The 23,728-nt window shown below is 37.9% G+C and overlaps 3 protein-coding genes across 4 annotated transcripts in view; 2 read left to right on the top strand and 1 right to left on the bottom strand.

Annotated features, from left to right (window-relative positions):
* The window catches only part of LOC139981211 (peroxisomal sarcosine oxidase-like), a 58,790-nt gene that overhangs the window by 5,961 nt on the left and 29,101 nt on the right, over positions 1-23,728 (bottom strand). Inside the window, exons 4-8 of one of the 2 annotated variants that reach the window (XM_071993425.1) lie at positions 22,085-22,301; positions 21,176-21,358; positions 19,691-19,849; positions 18,294-18,455; positions 147-222 (exon numbers count right to left, since the gene is read on the bottom strand). In XM_071993425.1, the coding sequence (XP_071849526.1) occupies positions 147-222; positions 18,294-18,455; positions 19,691-19,849; positions 21,176-21,358; positions 22,085-22,301 (797 nt within the window). The remainder of the gene's footprint in view (positions 1-146; positions 223-18,293; positions 18,456-19,690; positions 19,850-21,175; positions 21,359-22,084; positions 22,302-23,728) is intronic. The other variant, XM_071993427.1, reaches the window with a different exon arrangement.
* Positions 1-23,728, top strand: part of LOC139981218 (alpha-N-acetylgalactosamine-specific lectin-like) — a 75,726-nt gene that overhangs the window by 35,957 nt on the left and 16,041 nt on the right. The window lies entirely within an intron of this gene.
* On the top strand, positions 7,104-12,565 carry LOC139981217 (alpha-N-acetylgalactosamine-specific lectin-like). The gene is made up of 3 exons (XM_071993436.1): positions 7,104-7,328; positions 10,584-10,749; positions 12,124-12,565. Exons 1-3 carry the CDS (start codon positions 7,204-7,206, stop codon positions 12,343-12,345), a joined length of 513 nt encoding a protein of 170 aa, XP_071849537.1. The 5' UTR covers positions 7,104-7,203; the 3' UTR covers positions 12,346-12,565.

Below are 23,728 nucleotides of genomic sequence, written 5' to 3'. Positions count from 1 at the left end.
AGGGCTCTGAAACGGCTGCTGATATCCCATTCGTCTATAACTTGTAACGTATACGCTGAGTTCATGCTGCATACGAGATAATATCTTGGACATAATGGTTTATCATAGTTGAAATATCGGTATTGATAGGAGAGAAAATCTCTTACCAGAGAAACCACAACCATAGACAATGTTGGGATGGCCAGGCAAAGTGTCAATGATAAAATCTTCGTCAGGTGTGAACTGAAAACAGTCGGAAATGACTCAAATTAAAGAAGTTGTGGATAGAGGACATAAATATTATTATCTTATATCATAGGGATATGCGACATTACTTCACCCCACATCAGAAATGTGAGGAAGTGTGGGGGTGGGTGCGCGCGTGTGAATGTGAGCTTGCGTGTGTCCCCTAATTTTGTGTCAAAACTCCTCCTAAACCGCCTGACCGAATTTCTTCAAACTTGGTTGGAAGGTACTCCAGGGTAAACCCTTGTGTCTCGCAGACCAACGGAACCAATTGTCAGAGGTCAAAGTTATTTAATTGTTCCCCTATAACTCCAAGGGGAAACATGGAATGAAATGGAACCTTCACATGTACATATCATGGAATTGTCAAGTACTATCAATATGTATGCGTGGTTAATGGTCAAATGTATATTTCATACCGATGACCAGTTCTTAGTTACATGCCAAGTGAAAATGAGGAGCGTAAACCTAGCCTATACCAAACCTATAGATCTATGGCTAAAACTGCACTAGCCTGACTATTATGTCAGGCCTGGGAATATGATTAATTCAACTAGGCTACAAAGTTTAATATTGTGCGTGGCCTGGTCCAGTTATGTGTGAAACTTTGGCCTAACTGACGGGCTTTGGTGTGGGCTTTGGTGCCACCCGCGACGCGCCACGCGCGACGCGTTGAAGATAGAAATGGGAGAGTCGCAGTTTTGTGACGAGGTTCACCTTCGCAAGTCGGACTATTCATAATAATGTATAATTACTTTCATGTAATTTTAGAATTTCCTTGACTGACAATGAGTGGTAATCTTCCTAGTGATAAAACTTAGTATAAAATGGACCAAAATAAGTTAAGAAAAAGAGGAAAATTTCACAATAGATTTATTACTGTTAAAAGTATGATTCTGGAGTCAGGACTTCCAGCCTAGTTTTGTTCAGTATAGCGTTTAAAAAGGAAGGTAGTCATGTCACCTTCAAAAAAATGGTATTGCCAGATTGCATAGATACGGTAATAATACATTTGTTCCTTTGAAATCAATGTTATGCTGGCGTTCAGATATGCAACTTCGTGGATTACCCTCTTGCTCATCATTGCATTGGAAATTATGCCCTTTGGGCGGACGCAGAGGGGCGTGGGGATTGAATGGGTAGAAAGTGGGACGGGAAAGTTGAGTTCAATATTACGGAGATCATTTCTAACGTTGCCAGTCATACCGTGATCTCACCACGTGATGATTATTGTAGACAAATATGATATGGACAGGACGGATGTAACTGCATCATGGAAACAAATTTAATACTTGGAAACAGGGTGATATGCAAGATGATGCGGGCTGTGAGCCTAACTATCGGATTACCAATGTACTATCCGTTTAATACACAACCCCGAAAACTTTTAATTTCGATGATTGACAATTCGTGGTCAAGGTTAGAGTGTACAAAGCGTTCATATTCAAGTTCAAACGTTTTTACCAGTCGTTTAGTTTGGTTGGTGGTCAATCATTTTTTTAAAGTAATTTGATTGGTTTGATCAAGGCTAATTATTAATTATAAATATTCATGTTCTACGGAAAATAACATGATAGTGTCTCGTTCTTAGATTTATCTCTATTTCTTAAAATCTAATGTCTAGAACCAAAAAAAACCCCAAAAAACACGTATAGCCATCATGCACTCACTACCGCCTCTTAAGTTTTCCTCGAAAATCATGATTTTAAACAAATTAAATATAATAAAATATGATGAATATTCCTATAAGGCAGGGGTGGGCAACCTTTTTGAATAAATGGGCCAGATATAATGAGTGAAAACTTGACTGGGCTGCACCTAATCCACGACCTGCTGTTGATTTCAAATATTTGATTCCGAGGACTTTCAAGCAATAGGTGTGTGTACTAAATCTGTATTAAAAAAAACCCCATAATGTCTGTATACAGTACAGTTGATAATTGATGGGGATAATAGGCCTATACCTGACAGCATCATTAGTGCCGATAAATTCTAAGCAACTAGCTCGTTTTTGTGATGATGTAAAATAGATTGATTTTTTCTTTTCTTGAGACATCTCACGGGCCGCAAAAAACTCACTGGCAGGCCGCATGTGGCCCGCGGGCCGTAGGTTGCCCACCCCTGCTATAACGTGTAGGCAAATGATATCTAAGACCACGGTAAGTCATTTTATGATTCCGAGTAATGTTTTGGAAGCTGATATTTCATCGATTTGGTGAATTAGCTGATGTTAACAACCCTATTAGTGTAACTACACCCCACTCCCCCTCCCCTTCCCCACCTCAAATATTTGACTCTGCCAAACTTTCGATTGGTCATTGCCTGGCAACATTGTAATAATAACTACAAGCCCAAGCACAAAGCAATATTTCCGGGTTTTAAGATAATTTATCAAGAAAGAGCAGGCGCGCAACCACCATCTTTGATAAGGAGATAGGAGAGGTCTGAAGAAGGGAGATCTCCGCTTCCCGTTAAAAATAAATTAGGTAAAAATCGGGCTGTTTAGATGCAAAGTGTAGTTATAGTTGCAGCTTTTGAAACAAACAATATTGTATACCAATATTGTATAACAAACAAAGTTATGAATTTATGTGTACTGTACACCAGGATTTATCTTGTTGTATACTATTCTGTGAGTCAGTCTGGCGGAGTGGGGTGGGGTAGGGGCGGGGAGGGGGGTATAAGTAAGATAAAGCCCCTCTAGACAAGATTTGTTAAGGAATTCTTAAGGAAGTGATAAGTGTTGGCATATGCAGCAAGCAAAAACAATCGAACTCCCTCAATAAAACCATGAGTTAAATTAGAATCAAGTTACAATGATATTGATTGAACGTAGATGACCTTGGTAACATGCCCCATCTGGTTCTGATATTGATATGTGGAAGCTTATACCAAGTTAGAGGTGACATGATATTTCTATATTTCTCACTGAGTGAGTCACTGCACTTTCGGTGGATCGTTTTCAGATAATCAGCGATTCTCTGCTAACGATACATCTCTGCCATGATACAAGAAATTAATACTTTACCATGTAGGTAGAATCATATCAGGTCATTCCATATCAAATCACCAATTTTGGAGTATCTTGTACTTCGACATTTTTCAAAGATCCCCAAATTTATTGTATGCTTGGAACACCATAAAATAAGCATATTCTGAAAATTTCAGTTACATTGCTTCAAAATTGGCCGATTTATCACACCTTGAAATTCCACAATTTGTCCCCACCGTGTCATTTTGGCATTTTCTTGATTTTTGAGGTCTCATTTCTCAGCAATTAAATATTCTTCTACCTTCCTATTACAGATGCCTATAGAGTCTATCCCAAAGAATATGAATTTAAAAAAATAATCTATAAAAACATTGTCTTGTGGAGTTAGGTTAACTGTTTCAAAATATACGATTTTGGTATCTTTCACTACTGAAATATGTGATATTTTAAATTGTTCCTAAATCATTGCTTTAGGGTACTTGATTCTTTCAGAGGCTATTATGTCTAGTACAAACAATGCCAAATAATGATAAAAATGCTTTCCTATAATATATTTGCAAGTTGTGCAGCCCTAAAGTTGCTATTTCATGCTGCGATTCAGCATGAGGAAGGGGTTTTGATGCCAAAGTTATACCAACGTAACCATGTTAGAGCTGTGAGGGTCTTCTACTTTAATTATAAGTATAAATTTCTTACACCTTTACAAATTTCAGGGTTCTAGCATTTCTCAATATTAGTTTAGGAGGTAGTAAACTTGCTCTGATGTACAAAAGAGGTCGTATATGACAGCCGATAACTCAAAACGCGTCATTTTGAAAATATCTGGGTTCTCTTTCTAGAAGAGATATAGTACCACCCTAGCTGTTTGTACCAAAAATTTGAGGAGAGTAATTTGCCTTATTTTAAAATGAAAAATCCTCAAAGTTTGGGATGTTTACCAAAAAACGTTCTTGGTATCATTTTAACTTTTAAAACTTGGGTTTAATTGAAACCCTTTCTTTCGAGGGCAGCCAATCTTCGTCAACGCGTATATTCTACAACAGAAAACGAGGTAGGAACAATTTTCTAAGTGGAAAGCAGCTTAAAAGGATTGTCTGGTAGCCCTGAAAATTAACCTAAAAAAATGATAATTAATTTTTCAAACATGTAGTCAAAGTATCAAAGTATGAGAACGCTAATGTTGCGTTTGACAGAGAAACGAGGTTTAATCGTTAATAATGGACATCTCAAATATGATTTGAACAGCCTCGAACGTGACGTCATTTTCGCAATTGCAGATTGCGATATAACCCACGCTCCGTACAGTACCGTATACTACCTACAGTAATCACAACAAAAACCGCGTTTGTATACAGATTCATTTCTTCCTTAATTTTCGGTGAAATTTCTTATAAATTAGATATGTTTTTAAAAACTCCTTAAGCCGCCATATATGTCATAAAAGCACAATCAGACTCAATAAAACCAGTTTTCCAGTGTCCGAACATTTTAATCTTCCACAACACAATATCGACTGTCTTAAGTTTGCCATAATCATGGGTAATCTGTCTGACCATAATAAAAGAAACTTGAAGGAATTTGAATTGATCCTTAAAGTACGTTCACACTGTCATGGTCTCAATAGGGATAATGGCTCTTCTTTCCGGGTTCAAGCACTTTGAACAGTCTGGGGGGTTAAGGTAGACTAACGTGATTGAAATCACTCTTTTTACACACTAAGGTGTCCGAATATTTGTGTAGCGTGTAGTTATATCTATTCTAAATATGTATGTGAAAAGGAATGAAGCCTATCGCTTGTAGCTTCGTAGTATCAGAAATGTCCTTACCGTATCAGAAATACACGTTATGTTTGAGAGTATCCATAACTCATGGGCCTTCCTTATGAATCTCAAATAAAGAACTACAAGTAGATTCGTTTTCCACACTAAAACAAACTGTTACAAATGTAAACTTAAACCAAACCAACACTAATAATAATTTATGCAAGCATGACTTAATCAAATAACCTAAACTACAATTCTGTGAATGTTAAAACGTCACAAATTACTTGAAAAGCGAAGTTCCTTTCTTGACCTTTTATCAGATATCAATAGAAAGTGTTTGAGATGTTTCTCATCTAGAAGCATCACTACATTTGACGCATATCCATCCATAAGTAAACATTTACGATGTCGACCCCACCCCCCCCATACCCACCACTCTCTCTCTGTCCCCATGGCTCTTATCCGCGATGATCTTTACTGTTGTTTGGATATGACATGGATGTTGTTTAATCTTGACGAAACGATAAATTAACAAACCTACCATCGGTGAGGTATTGTAAACAACATTAATTCTGAAAAGAAAAACTGCCCATGCATGCACCAACCGTGTCTGACACAATGTATGTAGAGTAATGTATAAGCTACCCACCAGAATATGGAAGAATTTTCTTCAGCCTGCCGCCTATCCGTGTAGATATTCCCAGAATGCATCACTCAAATCAACCTAGAGAAAGCGCAGGGACGCATCCTTGCTGCTGCATATCTATGGCAAGCCATGTGGGACAAACACTGCATAATATATCCGCGTATTAATTGGAATTTATACGCGTATTAATTGGAATATATACGCGTACATATTATTAGCCAATCAAATGGCTTAAATATATCCGCGTATTAATTCGAATATATCCGCGTATTAATTCGAATATATACACGTATTAATTCGAATATATACACGTATCAAATAAAATACATATGGGGATTAAATCCAATATATGCACGGATTAATTCGAATGCACACGAAAACACATTTCCGCTCTTGCTGTGTACATATACCAACGATAAATGTTATGGCGGGCTCGCGAGATTGCTTCAAAAAGCGGAAATTTACACATGCACAACACATATTCGAATTAATACGCGTATATATTGGAATTAATAGGCAGATATATTATGCGGTGTTTGTCCCACATGGCTTGCCATACATGTCGACTACAATATTGTGTCATTGGAAGGTTAAATTACTCAGTAAACTTTTACTGTCTGCTCTCAGGTTTTGGCCTATTCTATCAGTGAGTAGGCCTACTTACATTTAGATGAATTGGAAAATTGGACAATTATACGGTATCGGCCACTTGACAAATGCATGAATGCAACGGGAAGTCGATTTATATACACACATATATAGCCTATATCATAGCCTATATCACGTAACTTCATCGCTGGATTTGCTGTTAATGCGCAGCTTATGTATGTTATGGTGTATACATTGTTTTATCTACCTGCGAAGACAGCAGTAGATTTAACGTCATGGTAAATGGTACCGTACATGGAAGTAGGTAGCGGCAACTCATCTTACAGTTAGTCTATCACATCTGTAGGCCATACGTGGATGATGTAGGCGCAACAAGTTACAACGTCGGTTCATTTAGACTATATCGACATTTAGAATATATCGACTACAATTGAAGGTTTTCTACAATTTATGGCTTTGTGGATATCACATAACATTTCTTTGTCTTAATGCGGTGATTACTATCCATTCAAACATTTTGTGTTTAATTTGCTCGTAGCTGCCATTTACAAACGACAGTTCCCTGATTGAAGCAAGGGCGTCCATAAAGCAACGCAATTCTTGGTTGAAGGCTCACAGCTGCCGCCCATAGAGCGCAGGATATATGGGTAACTAAGGGGCGTGGCCTAGGTTACCTGTAACATTGTCGCGAAAGTTCCATCCAATCCGTTCAGATCGTTGGCCAATATAGACTATTTAGTACGGTAACTATACTCCATTGTCATGTTCGTACGTCACAGGTGGTAAAATTTCCTAACCTCCAATTGGTGGCTCCGGAATGATCGTCCGACCGACTATATCTGTAGTGCAACTTAAAATTACAAGACACGACACAGAAAGTTCACTTGACAATTTGTCTCCGTTGAAGAAAGAATTTTGATAAGAAATTTGTTTGTCTCAACTTTGAAGATCTTTCTACATCGACCAAAATGAAGATCAGCGTACTACTATTTGTGGTCCTGTTTGTGAGCCAAGCCTGCGCCAGACGTAAACGGCCTAAGGCTTGCCGTACCTGTCCTGTAGGATGGACTTTCTGGGGAAATGCCTGCTATCGGTAAGATAATTCAGTAAAGTTTTCAAAACAAACTGGCCGATTATATCGAATTAAAGTAAACGTTGATAAACTGGGTCCAAACCCTGTAGGAGACCCACAGTTGGATGCGTATATACCGTATACTTTTAATATAGCCACCAAAAATTCTCGTTCATAGAGGTAATGGATATATTTGATTGTTCTCAACATGCACCGTGCATGCATATACACTCGAGCATAAGAAATAGGATCACAATGCGTTTCTCCCTTTAACGTTCGAAATTTTTAAAGGATTTTACAAAGGTTGTTCTGAGCTACTCAGTTGGTATTTGTCAATCCCCTCCCGCCCCCTTCCCCACCACGGTGTCCGTAAAGGCCATAATATATCCATGATCGTAACTTTGCGCAAATAGTCAGTTGCCAGTTGAGTCTGGTTGATCGTAAGCTAGTATACGTTATATAGTGCAAGAGATGATATTGTCCTGAGCTCTTAACATATACATACTGGGATAACATAGTTGAGATATTTATCTAATGCCAATACCACTCTAAACCCTTCATCTCACATCCTGCCTTAAAACGCTCGTATATACGGACAAGCGTGACCATATTAATCTACATAATAACATCAACACTATACAGTATGACAGATTTCAACGAAATGCAATAAGGGCGTATTGTAGAACTGAGCATGCATATACTCAAGATGTGTGACCTGATTAATTCGCAGATGACATCATGTCATCTGCGAATTAATCAGGTCACACATCATGTCACATGGAAAAGGTCCTACCTGTACCGCGTAAGATTTATCACAGGGGCTGTACTCGTAATGTGTAAGGTTGGTATGTACTAAAAGAACTTAATTTCAGAATTCATAAATACAATTCGCGTGTTCCTAATGACTAATGAGTAGTGCCGTACAAGCAGTTTATTTTCTTTACAGATATAGTTCCATTTTTTTTAAAAGCCAAATTACATTACCCCTATCAGCATAATTGTACAACCTAGACAGCTACAGGTACGTATAAAGGTACATTGTATAGGGGGTTACCAATTTCCGTGTTAAACATAACATATATGAGACGTTTAAAGACATTATATCTACATAATATATTATCAACATTAATTTGATAGTACCGCATACAACTGTAATGTTCCTTTCATAATTTGATTCAACCTGTTGAATGTTTTTTCTAACATTGACAAATAGTGCAGACCCTACGATTTCAGTAATAGCAACCGTTCTCAGAAATGACGGTCTAACCGTCGCTGGCCAAAGGATATTGGCCAAGTCTTCGGCTTTGAGTACAGCGTTTCTGTATGTTGCCGTGTAAGACGAATCTTGCAGCCGTAATTGTACTTATACCGACTTTGTGATCCGAGTTATACTCATTACCGACCTTGTAATCCGTGGTCCTCCTCAAAATTTTGCGAGGTCGGTAAGAGTGACTCCTTAGCTTTCCCTAACTCATACTGCGCATATTGCATTTACAAGTAAGTGCTATGAAGCTTCACTTGAGAGTACAGGATATATACAGAGAGTATTACAATTGCATCTAATAACCTATCGTACACTACAATGATTTTGAGGTGCGACCAGTAACGATGTAAAGAACTGGTTATATAAATGTACTCTCAAGTACCGTCTGGTTATATAAATAATGTAACTGTCGAGTATCGAACTGTTAGGGTGCCATCGAAATATTCAAAAGCTTCACATCATTATATTAGCAACTTTCTGCAAGGTGCTGAATTGTTCACTTTATATTTCCATAAAATTGTCGAATTGACTATACTTGTTGAGTTTAAACCATTACACATTTTGCAATTAAATTGACAAACTATACTCACCTGCCCCGTTCTTTGTGATTCGACAGTTTTCCGCAAAATGTCCTCTTTAACTATAGGTCAGTTTTGAAATTTGACATTTTGTAGGGAATTGATCATTAATGAAAAGGGATTTGCTTAATTTAACATTTTGTTGCAAATGTTAGAGAGTATGGTATCCTGTCATCTTTTTCTTACAAACTCGTTACTATGCTCACTTAAAGTTAAATTAATAATTTATCATACTGCGGGGGTTAATGATGAATAGCTGAAAATGTGAATGCGAACGTTTTGTCATTTTTGCAACTAAATTGAGGGGTTGATCATTTAATAAATCTACGGAGAGATCGGCACGACTATATAGTTAAGTATTTTAAATGTTGCTAATTGATATCCTTAGTATCAAAATATCAGGAGTAGGCCAGTGTATTCACTCGAAAGGTACAATGAGAATGACGGTCGATAAAACCTTAATTCTGACTATAACTACATTGTGAAATTAATTTAACCACAAAAGAAGGGTGTTTATAGGGAGTTAGGGGGTCTATACGGACCAACTATATCGATGTTCTGTACTTGACAAGTGATTCTGAACATTTTGATAGTGGTGCTTGGGTGCGGCAATGAAAATAATGCATATGATCGGATTGTTATCTACTAGGTGAATGACATATTATCTGAGGTTGACCTGTTTAACTGGCCTATGAAAGAATTACACATTATTTGAGCCTCTGAGGCGTTTAATAAATATGTTCTCGAATTCTCTACGAAAAGTGAAATGTTCTCAATTTTCGGTTATCAAATGAAGCGGTAATTGGTTAACTTAATGTAGGGGTTGTTGACTCTGTGGTGTTACCCGGGCAGAAGATCTTTCAAAGTCAGAGCTTCACTTAAATTATTACAATTACCCTGTTGATTAACTTCAACGAAGTGCAGTTCTTTTGTAACTATATTTCCTGCGTGGATAAACGATTGACTATTTTGAAGAAAGACAACGACATGTTTGACACAATTGCCTTGATGACCTCTGTTACCAGTTGCATCTACAAATTATCGCAAAGGAAACAAAATCATATCTTCGTCATACAAAATGCTATGACGATGTGGATTTTGACCTAAAGATTCAGATATTTATCGGCAATTTTGCTAACCAATCGACGTCAGACCAAAATATCTCTTTAAACTTATACGCACAGTTCCAGTTCAGGAACGACCATTGAGAGTACCTTTCAGTGTACCTGTTAACAAAATGTAAACGTTTTTAATGTCGAAACGAAGTTGTCACAGTTCTGTTGTTATTTTACAGAGATAAAGTTTAATAATTGTGTTATAGATATGAAATGTTATGTATTTTATTGTTTCGGGTAGATTTTAACCGTGTTCTTGACAGATAGAAAACAATGACACTTGAAGTTACATCGATCTTTCAAATTCAATTAATCCTAGAATTTTCAACAATCCTATAAGTACCTGGGATCACGCTGAAGCTAGTTGCAACGGGTACAGTTTGAAGCAAAAAAAACGTCGCCTCACAGGGCATCTGGCCGCCATTACTTCATCTGAGGAAAACACCTTTGTATTGGATTTGTGGAGATCCATAAGAGGAGACACGGTATGACTTAACATGAAATATTGTTGTTTTCTTAATCATCATAATCGCTTGTAGTGTGGACATTGAAAAGAGATAACTTTGCAATGCCAAATATAATAATACTACAATATCATTTAAGTTCCTTATCATGTTAGGTTCCAAATGCAAGCAAATGTTTAACCCACCTTGTGTTGTACTAAGGATCTGTCATTTCAAATGAAGATATTTTTACGTTCTGAATCAGATCAACCGTAAGATAGGTTGAGGTGAGAGGTGGGGGGGGGGGGGTGGGGAAGGTGCGTAGCCAAGGGGGGGGGCGAAGGGAGCGACCGCCCCCTTGTGCATATTTGTGTATTTATTTGCAAATTACTCGCTACCCGCCTTTGTGGGCGAGAATCAACTAAAAATTTGATATGAATACTTTTTAAGCTGACTGAAAAAGACTCTGATATCTTGAGCCTATATTTATAGCGTTCAATTTAGTCGTACGAATATCACGAAAAGAGCTGCCAACGTCATACAAGCTATACATATGATTATTAGGTATTATTTTGGTCCCATATTAGAACCACAATTTTGACATACTTGTTAGATTGACTTGACTAGGAAAATACATGGTGGATAATGTTTCATACATCGCTATTGTATATCCTATAGACAAAGACTTTTATGGGGAAAGGATCGATCCAGGATTACAAATGGCCTTTATTATATTGTGAAGAAACGCCGTAAAACGTTCATGGGATTTGGGCAGCTCAATACCGATTATAAACAAGCGAGATTATAACTATTCGAGGCATTCTCCATTCTAAAATGCAAATTCAAACAGCTAAATAACGGTCTTTAATGTTATCAGAAACCTTTAACAAATATGATTGTACAGTATGAAATTATATACTGAGACACATTTTGCAGTTTTGCTTCCATTACTTTCATATGCTAAAGTTTTCAGTTCATATCTATACCGACTAAGTTTTAAAAGCATCGCTTCGTGTCAATAAAACATTTCACATCCGAAACATTTTCGAAAGGGGTGGCCAAATAAACACCCCATGACGTTGCTGTGGACCAACATATTTAATCGATTCGGTCATAATTGCTTGTCAAATATGGTCAATCTGTATACTTTCTACGAGGCACAACACATTCCGCGACACCTAGTGATACCAAAGAAATTGGAAAAACCACCAGGGAAGTGGTTGGGGGGGGGTGGGGGCTGTATGTCGTGTGTGTTGTGTTGTGGGAATGTCTATGTGTGTCGTTTTTGATACAGGCGCCTTGGCCTGTATGAACAGCTTGCAAACCAAACTGCCGGACTCTGAAAAAATAACCTAAAGAGACTTTCTAAATACTAGGTGCGATCTAAAACAAACATATACTCTCTTTCTTTTTCAGGGTTTGTGGCTCGGCTACAACGACAAAAAAGTCGAAGGGACGTTTGTCGACGGGGAAGGTGTTGCTCCTAAATTCACATTTTGGGACAGCGACGAGCCAAATGATCGGGAGGGAGAAGATTGCGTAGGCATGTGGAATACTGACGCAAATCAAGATAATGGTTCTTGGAATGATTTTCCTTGTGAAAACCAGTATGCTTTTGTGTGTAAAATAAGCCGTTAAGCCAATCAACCTATACATCGTTGATTGCAATAGCTTTATGGTTTAACTCTAACCTAACACGTAAATGGGGAATCTCGTATTTAAAACTTGATATCTATTCTTTGCTATATCTTTTTATCTAAATTCCTTTTCTTTTCTCTCTGTAGATTATAGGATGTAATAATTGTATTTCGTTGAATACACTGACATTAAATAAACCTATAACAAAGATTATATTAAAGGCTACGTCACCTTTTTTTTATACTACACCGGTATATATAGTATTTGCAATTCTAGCACATTCTTAAAATGCCATCAGTACAGATTACACGGTTACAGTGTAGGCCGACATTTTAAATAATTCATTTTATTGACCTCATGGAGATATTGTTCCGTAAGAACTAATAAAAAAATATGTTAATTCGATCTCGATATAAATTAGTAGAGACTCTCATAATTAATATAAAAATCAAGCAATTTTCGTCCCGATTTGTACATTCAAATTATACTTGCCCGTAGAAACATATTCCCCTTGACGTTATAGGCACGGATCTAGGTGTGTTTATCTCCATCATCTAACAACTTCACAAAATAGTTCAAACCAAGCTAGTAATAAGGAAAAAATTGAACTCTTTGGGGCGGACATCACTCAGATGAAAAAGCTTTCGTTGCGACAATCAACAGCCTTTAAAAAAGAGCAGTCCTTGCTTGGAGTTAAACGAAACCTACGGAAAACCAAACGTTCCATAGCTATCGACAAATGTCTATCTCTTAACATATGATGACCAAGGCCGGGCGCCTGATTTTTATTCCCAGGACGGATAAAGGTCTCAGGTTTTCAGGAATTTACAAATTCGTTTGAAATCAGAACTAGGGTTTAGAAAGTGGGTTAGGGATCCAGTTCTTATGAAAATGAAGGATTCTCGTTCATAATCTGGGGTCAAAACTAGGAAAAAAGATTCAGAACATGTTTTTTGAAAAGCGTCACATGTTTGGAATCCAGGGATTTGATTGGCCGATGCCCACGTTCGTCCTGGAAAAAAAAAATACGCAGGCCGGACTGTGCCATAACATTACGACCTGAAGATAGGGCAGTCTGCCTGCACTGCATGGGCAAGACCTAAAATGTGCTAAAAAGTGTGTCACGAACTCCTTGCAAATTAATCTTAACAAAGACTTGCACAAATTCCATTGATGCCCGTCGAGCAATCAGTGAATTAAACAAAGCATATACTAGAATGTCGTATGCTACTAATTTGAACTTCGTGAGCAAAACAGACAACAAATGAATATTCATCAGTAAATTTATCCAGCTGCACGATAGTCGTTAGGCTTGCGTCAAGCATACTCGTGACACTCCTACACGATGAGTCCGATCACGTGCAAAACTTGGTGTGTACTGGTCACTGACCATGTGTCAAATGTCAAAATACCCACAGAAACTGTTATTTTAGCCAATACTTGCATATCAGTATCGGAAAAAGTCATTAAACCACAAGATATATAGAGAATCATGGGACAAATTTGATATTTGAAAGATAGCAAGCAGATGCATTCAGAAGTATAACTCAACAATCACTTCTGTCATGGAGGAAGATGAGATCTGTAACTCCATGCATGGATTGCTTTCTTTTCTTGTAAATTGCACGCAACTTGCTGAATTTGGTGAAAATGTGATGTTTTTATTAAAAAATAATGTACACTTTGTTTAAATAAACAAGAGCCCAATGGCACCGTGGTTCGTTGCTTTGGGTATATGACAATACACATTATATTATCAAGCAAGATTGGGCTCAAATAGTCCAATTAATTGTGGTCCTATATGTACCCATAAAGTAACCAACACTATAGCCAACACTTTTGTGATCACAAAATGTGATCGGATTTTTGATCAAAAGGCACTTTTGAGATCTAAATATGGCGTCGAAAATGTAAGAAATATAAGGTAACCTACAAGCGGGTCAACAGATATGATAACATTGGTGACCTCAGATGACATGACCTTTAACTTTGAAAAAGTTCCACCACCCCATTCACAACTTGTCCGAAAATATCAACCGTGTCACACCTTGGCATTGGGATTTAATTGCATTAAATGTCTAAAAATTAACTTTGAACTTGTATACATAACTTCACACACGAAGGTCACCCGTTGGTCAACCAATTGACATTTTTGATTGGTGAGACCTAAATAGAGCATCAAAACTGTAAAAATTCAAACATTTTTCTTTGCCCATTTTCTCCCCCCAAAATACTAGTTTTTTTAACATTAGCTGACCTTTGGTGACCTTGGATCAGATGACCGCTAAGTTTGAAAATATTCCCCTATACCATTCAAAACTTGTCCAAAAAAACAACCTTGTCACACCTTGGCACTGGGAGTTATTGCATTAAATGTCTGAAAATTAACTTTGACCTCGTATAACTTCACACACAAAGCTCATCCGGGGGTCAACCTATTGACATTTATGATCAGAAGGTACCTTTAACATCTGAAAATAGCATCGAGACTGTAAAAATCCCCAAAACACGAAAAGGTCACCAGAGGTCAAATTGAGGTCAAGGGTCACCCAGATGCGGGTCGACAATTGGATTACATTGAAGCAACTCCCAACCCTAACTGACAATATTCTCAAGTTATCGCAAAAATACTACCTTTTTATCATTGTTTGACCTTTGGTGACCTTGGATCAAATGACCGTTAAGTTTGAAAATATTCCCCTCTTCCATTTGCAACTACTCCAAAAATATCAACCGTGTGACACCTTGGCACTGGGAGTTATTGCATTAAATGTCTGAAAATTAACTTTGACCTCGTATAACTTCGCACACGAAGGTCACACGGGGTCAACCCATTGACATTTATGATCAAAAGGTATCTTTAACATCTGAAAATAGCATCGAAACTGTAAAAATGCACAAAACACGAAAAGGTCACCAGAGGTCAAATTGAGGTCAAGGGTATCCCAGATGCGGGTCGACAATTGGATTACATTGAAGCAACTCCCAACCCTAACGGACAATTTGTTCTCAAGTTATCGCAAAAATACTAGTTTTTTATCATTAATTGACCTTTGGTGACCTTGGATCACATGACCGGTAAGTTTGAAAATATTCCCCTATACCATTTGCAACTTGTCCCAAAATATCAACCGTGTAACACCTTGGCACTGGGAGTTATTACACTAAATGTCTGAAAATTAACTTTGACCTCATGTAACTTAACATACAAAGGTCAACTTGGGTCAACTTATTGACATTTTTGATTGGTGAGACCTAAATAGAGCATCAAATTATACAAATTTAAACATATTTTTCTTTGCCCATTTTCTCCTCCCAAAATACAAGTTTTTTAACATTAATTGACCTTTGGTGACCTCGGATCACATGACCGTTACGTTTGAAAATATTCCCCTATACCATTTGCAACTTGTCCAAAAATATCAACCATGTCACACCTTTGAACGGGGAGTTATTGCATTAAATGTCTGAAAATTAACTTTGACCTCGTATAACTTCGCACACGAAGGTCACACGGGTGTCATCCCATTGATATTTTTGATCGGAAGGTACCTTTGGTATCCAAATCTAGCATCAAAACCAAACATTTTCATTTTTGCTCGTTTCCTACCAAACTAAGCACATTTTTTTCTAATGTGACCTTTGACCTTTTGACCTTGGTTTCAGATGTAGTTTGATCTCCTGATTCTTAAAAACAATACGACAAGTCTGTACAACCATCCTAACTCTGACCGAAAAACTTTGACCCCATATAACTTCGCACATAAAGGTCACACGGGGTTAACCTATTGACATTTATGATCAGAAGGTACCTTTGACATCTGAAAATAACATCAAAACTTTAAAAATCCCCCAAAACACGTAAAGGTCACCAGAGGTCAAATTGAGGTCATGGGTCACCCAGATGCGGGTCGACAATTGGAATACATTGAAGCAAATCCCAACCCTAACGGACATTTTGTCCTCAAGTTATCACAAAAATAGTTGTTTTTTAACATTAATTGACCTTTGGTGACCTTGGATCACATGACCGTTAAGTTTCAAAATATTCCCCTTACCAGTTCACAACTTGTTCCAAAATATCAACCATGTCGCACATTGGCACTGGGAGTTATTGCAGTTTTAATATTTTGGGTTTTTGGCCTCTAACTGACCTTTGGTGACCTTCACAGGCACCAAAAACAATAGGGCACACCTTCTCACTATGGCGGATCTATATATCAAGTTTGAGTTAAGTCCAACTTTCCCTTGTTGAGTTACAGTGTACCCAAGCAAGTGTCACAGATGCACACACAGACACACACACACACACACGCACACACACACACACACGCAAACTTGACTACATAGGTTCCTTTTGCTAAAGCAAGGAACCAAAAACGCACATTGAATAAGCCGCTTCGCTAGCAATTGTTAACTCTATAGCTACTATATAGAATGACACAGCAAAATGATGATTTTATCTATGTTTATCTCTTGATTCAAGAAAGACAAACATGACATATTCGTCATTTGATTGTCCTTAAGAACGCCATAGTGGGATTGGTACGTACATAGTTTATTAACAATCAGGCGCGTAGCCAGGGAGGGGCGAAACTGTAGATTCGGCATTGCAAACTATATAAGCGTAGCGCCACCATTTTGGCGCGAAGCATAAAAGAAAATTTTGGCTGAAAATGCCTCCCAGATCGCTGGAAAAGGCACTTCCCAGGCCTTGTAAGTTGCATCTTAGCATTTTCTCTTTGAAAATACTAGCGATATCACAAAAACATTAAAAAAAAATGCTGAAGGGGGGGGGCGGCTGCCCCCTTCGCCCCCCCTCCACTTGGCTACGCGCCTGTTAACAATTGTGAACTAGACTAGAATGACACAATAAAACTTGAGGTTTTTCCTCTTTCTCTCTAATATATTAGATGATTTAATTAAGATAACGTAATCCCTGTACTAAAATTATATGTAATTATATAATGTCAAAATTATTTTGCTCTTCATATCTAACGTTATTCACCCGACCTTCGTGTTTACTAGATATTATAAAAACAAAAATTCATATGAAGCATAACTTTCTGCGAGCTGTTCTAAAATATGTAAACATGATGAAGTTATTATCGTGACCAATTGCGATTGAAATTCTGTCATGTACCGTGACTGTGCATATAAAACATATATCTAGCTTATATATAGCTGCAAGCAAACCAAAAAGCATTTTCAAACGTTTTGCATTGTGTTAACAAGGAAAACAGACTTTGAATCAAACACCAAATCAAATGTTCCTGACTACTAGATTAAGGAAATTGTATAAAAAGTTAGTAAAGTTAGAAGACTCGCCAACATCTCCTCTCTATTTTAGTTGCTAAACAGACACTTTTGAGCTGTGTATAGTAAGGGCGTAGGAACCGGGGGGCTGGGGGCGCCAGCCCCCCAGTGAAAAATGTGGAGAGGCGGAAGTATCATTCCGCCCCCCCCCCCCGCTTCGCAAGTCAGAAAACCCCTTTTTCATTTCCAAATGAGAAAAAAATCTCATTTGGAGCACCAAATTGCATCTAAGGCCAGGTGAAAATACAAAATTAAGTTTACAAAACGGAGTGGGTGTTGAAGTGTGCTATATTGTACCAAATTGCATCTGAGGCCACCTGGAAATGCAAAAAATTCCAAAGGGGAGGGGGTGTCCCCCTCCCCTTTGGAATTTTTTAGACCCCTCCCCCAGGCCGGCCATCGATCTTCAGCCCCCCCCCACACAAAAGTACCTTCCTACGCCACTGGTGTATAGGTAGAATGAATGGACAGGGTGCACGGGTAACGTATCATATATATTTGCCTCGTGTTGAAAGTACACAAAAACAACTGTTTTCGATATATTGCTATATCGATATGGTATGCGATATATCATTCCTCTTTATATAATTTTGCTCCCACTGTGTATAGGCAGTGAAACATGAAGTACTCACAGAATACATACACTTCTCAATGATAGCAGGGTCTGGATTATATCCGTATTCGGGGAATCGTCTCTTCATGTAATTCAACAAAAATTGAACATCTTTAGTCTCATCTGCGATGAAGCTGTCTCTTTGATCTGGATCGACCCCCGTACCATGGTGAACACTGATCTGCATAAAATTGAGTAGAGAACAAAATATACAAAATAGGCAAAATATACAAATTAACGTACAAAGCCACCCCCCCCCCTCCCCCTCATCTGTTTAGGTAAGTGTATAAAAATTTGCAGAGTTTGTATAAAAGGACTGCAGATGTTTCAAACTGCGACGATCTTTCTTAAGTGCAGCACATAGCTTATTTTAGTAGGAAAAGATAGAGCTGTATGGACGTAAAGTTTCCATCAAGGAACCCAAATAAAACTGAGCACAAAAATCTCACATCCTGTGGCAATTGTTATATAGTAACCTTCTAAAACATTCTAAAGACTATACTGACACTTATTAAAAAGTTATACAGCCGATTCACAGGCAAATCATTCCGTTTATTTATTTTTGAGTCAATTTTAAAGCATATTTCTTCACAATGCAAAATAAAACAAACACGCAGCGTATGGAACAATATATACTGGTGACTAAAGAAGCTTGGAATCCAGTGATGAAATTTAGCTGAAGTTAGTCTAATGGTCTGATGTGCGGATAGTTGACGGCTTGTCATACGGTCATCCAAAAAAAGGTGTAGTCTTTCCGTGCAAACTTCTATCAGAATTTTGAAACAGCAATACTTTGGTAATTAAAATGGTACAAAACCTCATGATCATCGTTATTGCTCTATGTAAAAGAGATAATTGTCCCATTCATAACTTTCCCAAGCATGTAAGAAATATATTATTCCCTTTGGAAGATATCACAGGTTTAATTTTCCTGCACACAAGGCCGAAGACTTGATCAAGTCTAAATATGACGTCATCGAGCAACCTGTTTACTTCATTTTATTGTATTTGTTTCTTCTTGATTTCGTTTCAGCGTCAACAATGTAAGCATTCTTCTTCTATACCCTCGAAAACATAAAAATAAAGAGAATTAAAAGTTTCAGATCTTCGGGGCACTATGGCAACACATATTTACCACACACAAAAAAATGACCGCTTACAGACATGACTTTTAAACGATAGGGTATCTCCCAAACGGATCAACATTTTTCTTAGCTATTTGTGACAACCATGCTCATCATAGTTATTTCTGCCATAGCCTATATGCTAATCTTTATGGTTAATTCTGGCTTATTGAAGTGTGTATATTAAAAGGGCCCGGGAAAATTATATGACATATGTGACAATTCCCCTTCTCCTTATTCTTTCTTGTTCTGACATTATTTTCTCACTTCCGCATTTTGCAAAATTCCTTACCTTTCTCAGTCCGTTATATTCTATACTCGGGAATCCAAAAACATAGACTGGTTCTGTAAAACCATCTGGTTTATCAATGCCGAAATCACAGAATGTTGGATATTTCTTAGACTGGCCTGGTATTTTCTCTGTCCAATAACACAGAGTGATTTTTACAACCTGAAAACATTCCGAAGCGAAAGAAGAAAAAAAATACATGAAAACCTTTGGATATTTCAATGTTAGGCTAAGTAATACGATCATATTTAACATCTTTAACATATAAATAGCTTCTTTCGAAAGTTCATGTTAATATTCTTGGGAACATTATGGGAATGGTATTTCAATAATTTAAGAAGTTTTCAGAGCTTTTTTCGTCAAAACGTCAAATGTTAAGAAAGCAAACAAATAAAACAAACTAGAATGTGCATGCTAGACCCTTATCATAATAAGTATGTATGTATATATATATTAGATCCTCCTGCAAGCAGGAACTCGCGAAGAAGCCTCATTGGCTTATCAAAGCCGCAAGCTGACCGAAGTCAGTCTCTTACATTCATATTTAACGTCCATGATTATGAATTGTTAATTGTCAACAACTCTGTAACTGGACGACATACATTAATCTGGGAGTGACTCGAACCGGGGACCTTATGATTGAAAGGCACCAGCGTTAACCACTGAGCTAACACTCCACGCTCCATGCGTATAACACTCCACGCGTATAACACTCCACGTATAATGCGAAAAGTGGTCGGTTTGACAACAAGCAACCATTCACCACTACTTTTGTAACATGTATGACACACATGCAGAGACACATTAGCGTAACAATAGGGTTTCAAGGACCCCGGTTCACAAGTGAAAAGCTGGGGACCTTCATCCTTATTAAATCTAAACAGCGTGAACTTGGCACAAAAGCTATTAATGTAAAAGCTACAAATTTCTGTCTGGCTATCTCACCAGACTGGCAGAAGTGGATCCGAGGAGTCTAAATGTTGAAATTAAACCCTTGGGACCCCTGGACGTTGGGACCCCTGGACGTTTGGACCCCTGGACGTTTGGACCCCTGATTCAATGAACCGTCTGAACATCCCCATTGCTACACCTCTGTGCACACATTAACGTGTTCCATGTTTTGACTTGGAAAGAATATTGCTTTTTGTCAATGATCTCTCTGAATTGTGTTTCAATGATATCTTTAGACCCCAAAAGTTATTTAGTTTGTCAAAATTGTTGTTTTGATCTTGAATTTACTATTTGTTCAAACTTTGAAAAGAACCAACCTTGTGAAAAGAAGCACATAACTCCATTGTAGTAATCACAGTAACAGCAGTGATCAGTATAAGTTACGAGATATGGAAAAGTAAACAAATGGCCAATTATGACTTTGTCTATGATCATACTGGTAAGTATATATCCCATCATCAAGTAACTATACATGCATTTGTTTTATGTACATATTACAGATAGCGCAAGTTACAAACTGAATACAGATTTAATTACCCGTATGGGAAGATTCAAACCAAGTGGTTTCATGAGTTTACATATCCATGGACCAGGAGTAATGATTAGAGATTTGGTCTTGTAAGTTCCCTTCTCAGTTGTTACAGTTACAACTGATCCAGGCAAGATATTTTCTACCTTCTCCGAGTCATTTATTTGTCCACCAAACTTCTTGATCTGCATCTATATAGAGGGTAGCACATAATGTATATGCTTTGTTAATAACAATAGCACAGTGCAATCAGCCAGAGGCTAACAGTTATTTAAATCGAAGCACTTAAATGTTATTATAACAAGATGAAAACCAGAATGGCATAGAGTTTATATCATTCAATCTCAACCAGTGACATTATGTTATGAAAATTTCACACAAATTTTAAACAATTCTCGGAGATGAAAGCCCTCTAACATATATATCATATCAACCATTAATTGTTTCTTGTACCGCGTTACGTAATGTGTACTTATTGCATAATTCATGTGGTTTTGCATTCATGTGGTATTGCATAGGAAATGCTATTCAAAATGGTCAAAATCTCAATAAAAAGGTAAAGAAGAAGTATATAGTGCGATATATTCATTATTATTGTTTGTTACTTTTATTTTTGGTATTACTGGAATATCGTATATTGTGTGGGGAAGTTGTAGAATAAATTAAACTCTTTCAAAATAGTTACCCCCCTTAAAAAAAGCAGATTACATCGTTTTCTGTGATTATTTAGCGTGGGGATCGGCACCAGCACAAACCAACATATATATAGCAATTCTTGTAAACAAATACATTGCAATTGCCAATCATTTTTTATGATAACAAAATTCATAAAAACTCTGAGTTGCTGCCAACTTGCAGATGCAATCCCTAAATTATTCGGTAAAGAACCATTAATATGTAAATGAGTTTCAGTATACCCTTAGACATTCCAGAGCTTTGTCAGCTCTTAGAAATCCAGCATTTGTCTCCAAAAGTGCTTTATGATTTCTGGATATCTTCACGAGGCCTGGATATCTGTCTTGGACCACCTCCGGACTCAAGATCTCGCACTCCACCCCTAAAGCCTTATTGTTTGCTTTCATTGCCTCCAGCTCCTTAAATGGCGGTTTGTCGATGACTATCATTCCTGTTTGTCTATAAATGAAAAGAGAAAAAGAATATTAAATGTTTAACAATTGTTTCTTGACGGGTGTTCTGCAAATTTGCGAATAAAGGAATGTCAAGTGACATTTTGGTTTCCTTTCATTACCATATACCACTAACATATATGCATCAATTTATCAATTTCCACCAATGATCGAAGATTCAAGTCTTTCTCTAGTCAGGTGGCTTAGCAACAATTTTCAGGATTAACGTTACCGGCCCGACAAAAGTACCAAATTTGGCATGGAGTTTATTTTCGACCTATCTATTTATTTGATCCGTGGAACCCACTTGATCGGCTCCGATTTTCCAGATGGCGGCCAAAATCCAAGATGGCCGCCAGAAAAAAAGGAAATGTCATATATCTGGCTTTAAAAATCGGAGATGAACAAATGAGGGGTCAATTCAGGTGTTTCCGCGCTCACTGAAACAGATGATGGTCATAGCATGTTGCTTGGGCCAACCACTTCCAATATGGCGGCCAGAATCCAAGATGGCCGCCTGGAAAAAAAGGAAATTTCATATATATTCATTCCCCAGACCCCTGTGCCCTTTACTGATCGGGACCATCAAACCTTCCGTCCTCAAACGTGAAAATGAAACTGGGCTAGCACCCTGACTATATGTTATGGCTGGAATTCTAATTGTGTCCCTTTGGCTCAGGTAGCCACTTAGGACTGATTGGGGAACTTTGAGGTGTGATCGACCGTGGATAGACACTGTCGCAAAGCCCGTTATTATATGGGAGTTACGAGTGTCATGTAAGACTGATTACATTGAGTCAACTATATAAAGGGTAACTTGAGGGAAAACCGACCAGATGTGAATACCGACTCATTGGGAGATTTTGTATGATTGTGCACCCTTCATAAACACAACGCCAATTCTGTGAACAACACACGCTAAGTCAGGTCACTAGTCATCTGAGGTATTTAGGTCGTTCTTTTCGAACCTGTACTCCAGGGCTGCTGTAAGCGAGGATCTCCAGGAAGACTTGTTGTCTGGTATAGACAAGCCCCCCCCCCCCCCCCAGATTAAAAACGATAGCTTGGGTTCGAATCTCTCCGTTGGTGAGCTCTAGACAGCGGTAGAAGCGATGAAGAAGGAAAAGTCCCCCGGTCCCGATGGCCTCCCTGCTGAGTTCTATAGGACCTTCTGGGAGGTTCTCAGAGGGGACTTGAGAGACGTGTTCGCTACCGCTTTTTACATAAGCCAAACACAGCGGGTTGGAAATATTGTTCTCCTCCCAAATTCGGGAGACCCTTTGAACCCTAAAAGGCGTCCAATAACGCTGTTAAACGTGGACTACAAAATCCTGGCCAAAGCATTAGGAAATCGCTTAGCGGATGTGATGCCGGATTTGTAGGTCCTCTCCAGACTTGTGTTGTGCGAGGCAAGTGTATTCAACATAACCTCTG

This window comes from Apostichopus japonicus, chromosome 15, assembly GCF_037975245.1.
Source record: "Apostichopus japonicus isolate 1M-3 chromosome 15, ASM3797524v1, whole genome shotgun sequence".
Classification (NCBI taxonomy): domain Eukaryota; kingdom Metazoa; phylum Echinodermata; class Holothuroidea; order Aspidochirotida; family Stichopodidae; genus Apostichopus; species Apostichopus japonicus.
Note: the sequence above shows the minus strand (reverse complement) of the source record. Positions and strands in the feature narration are given on the sequence as shown.

Bases quoted from the DNA above. Each gene is read 5' to 3' on its own strand.
- LOC139981217 (XM_071993436.1), top strand. From the start codon at position 7,204: ATGAAGATCAGCGTACTACTATTTGTGGTCCTGTTTGTGAGCCAAGCC. The intron at 7,329-10,583 runs GTAAGATAATTC...AATTAATCCTAG, and splicing joins TGGGGAAATGCCTGCTATCG to AATTTTCAACAATCCTATAA. The intron at 10,750-12,123 runs GTATGACTTAAC...TTTCTTTTTCAG, and splicing joins GATCCATAAGAGGAGACACG to GGTTTGTGGCTCGGCTACAA.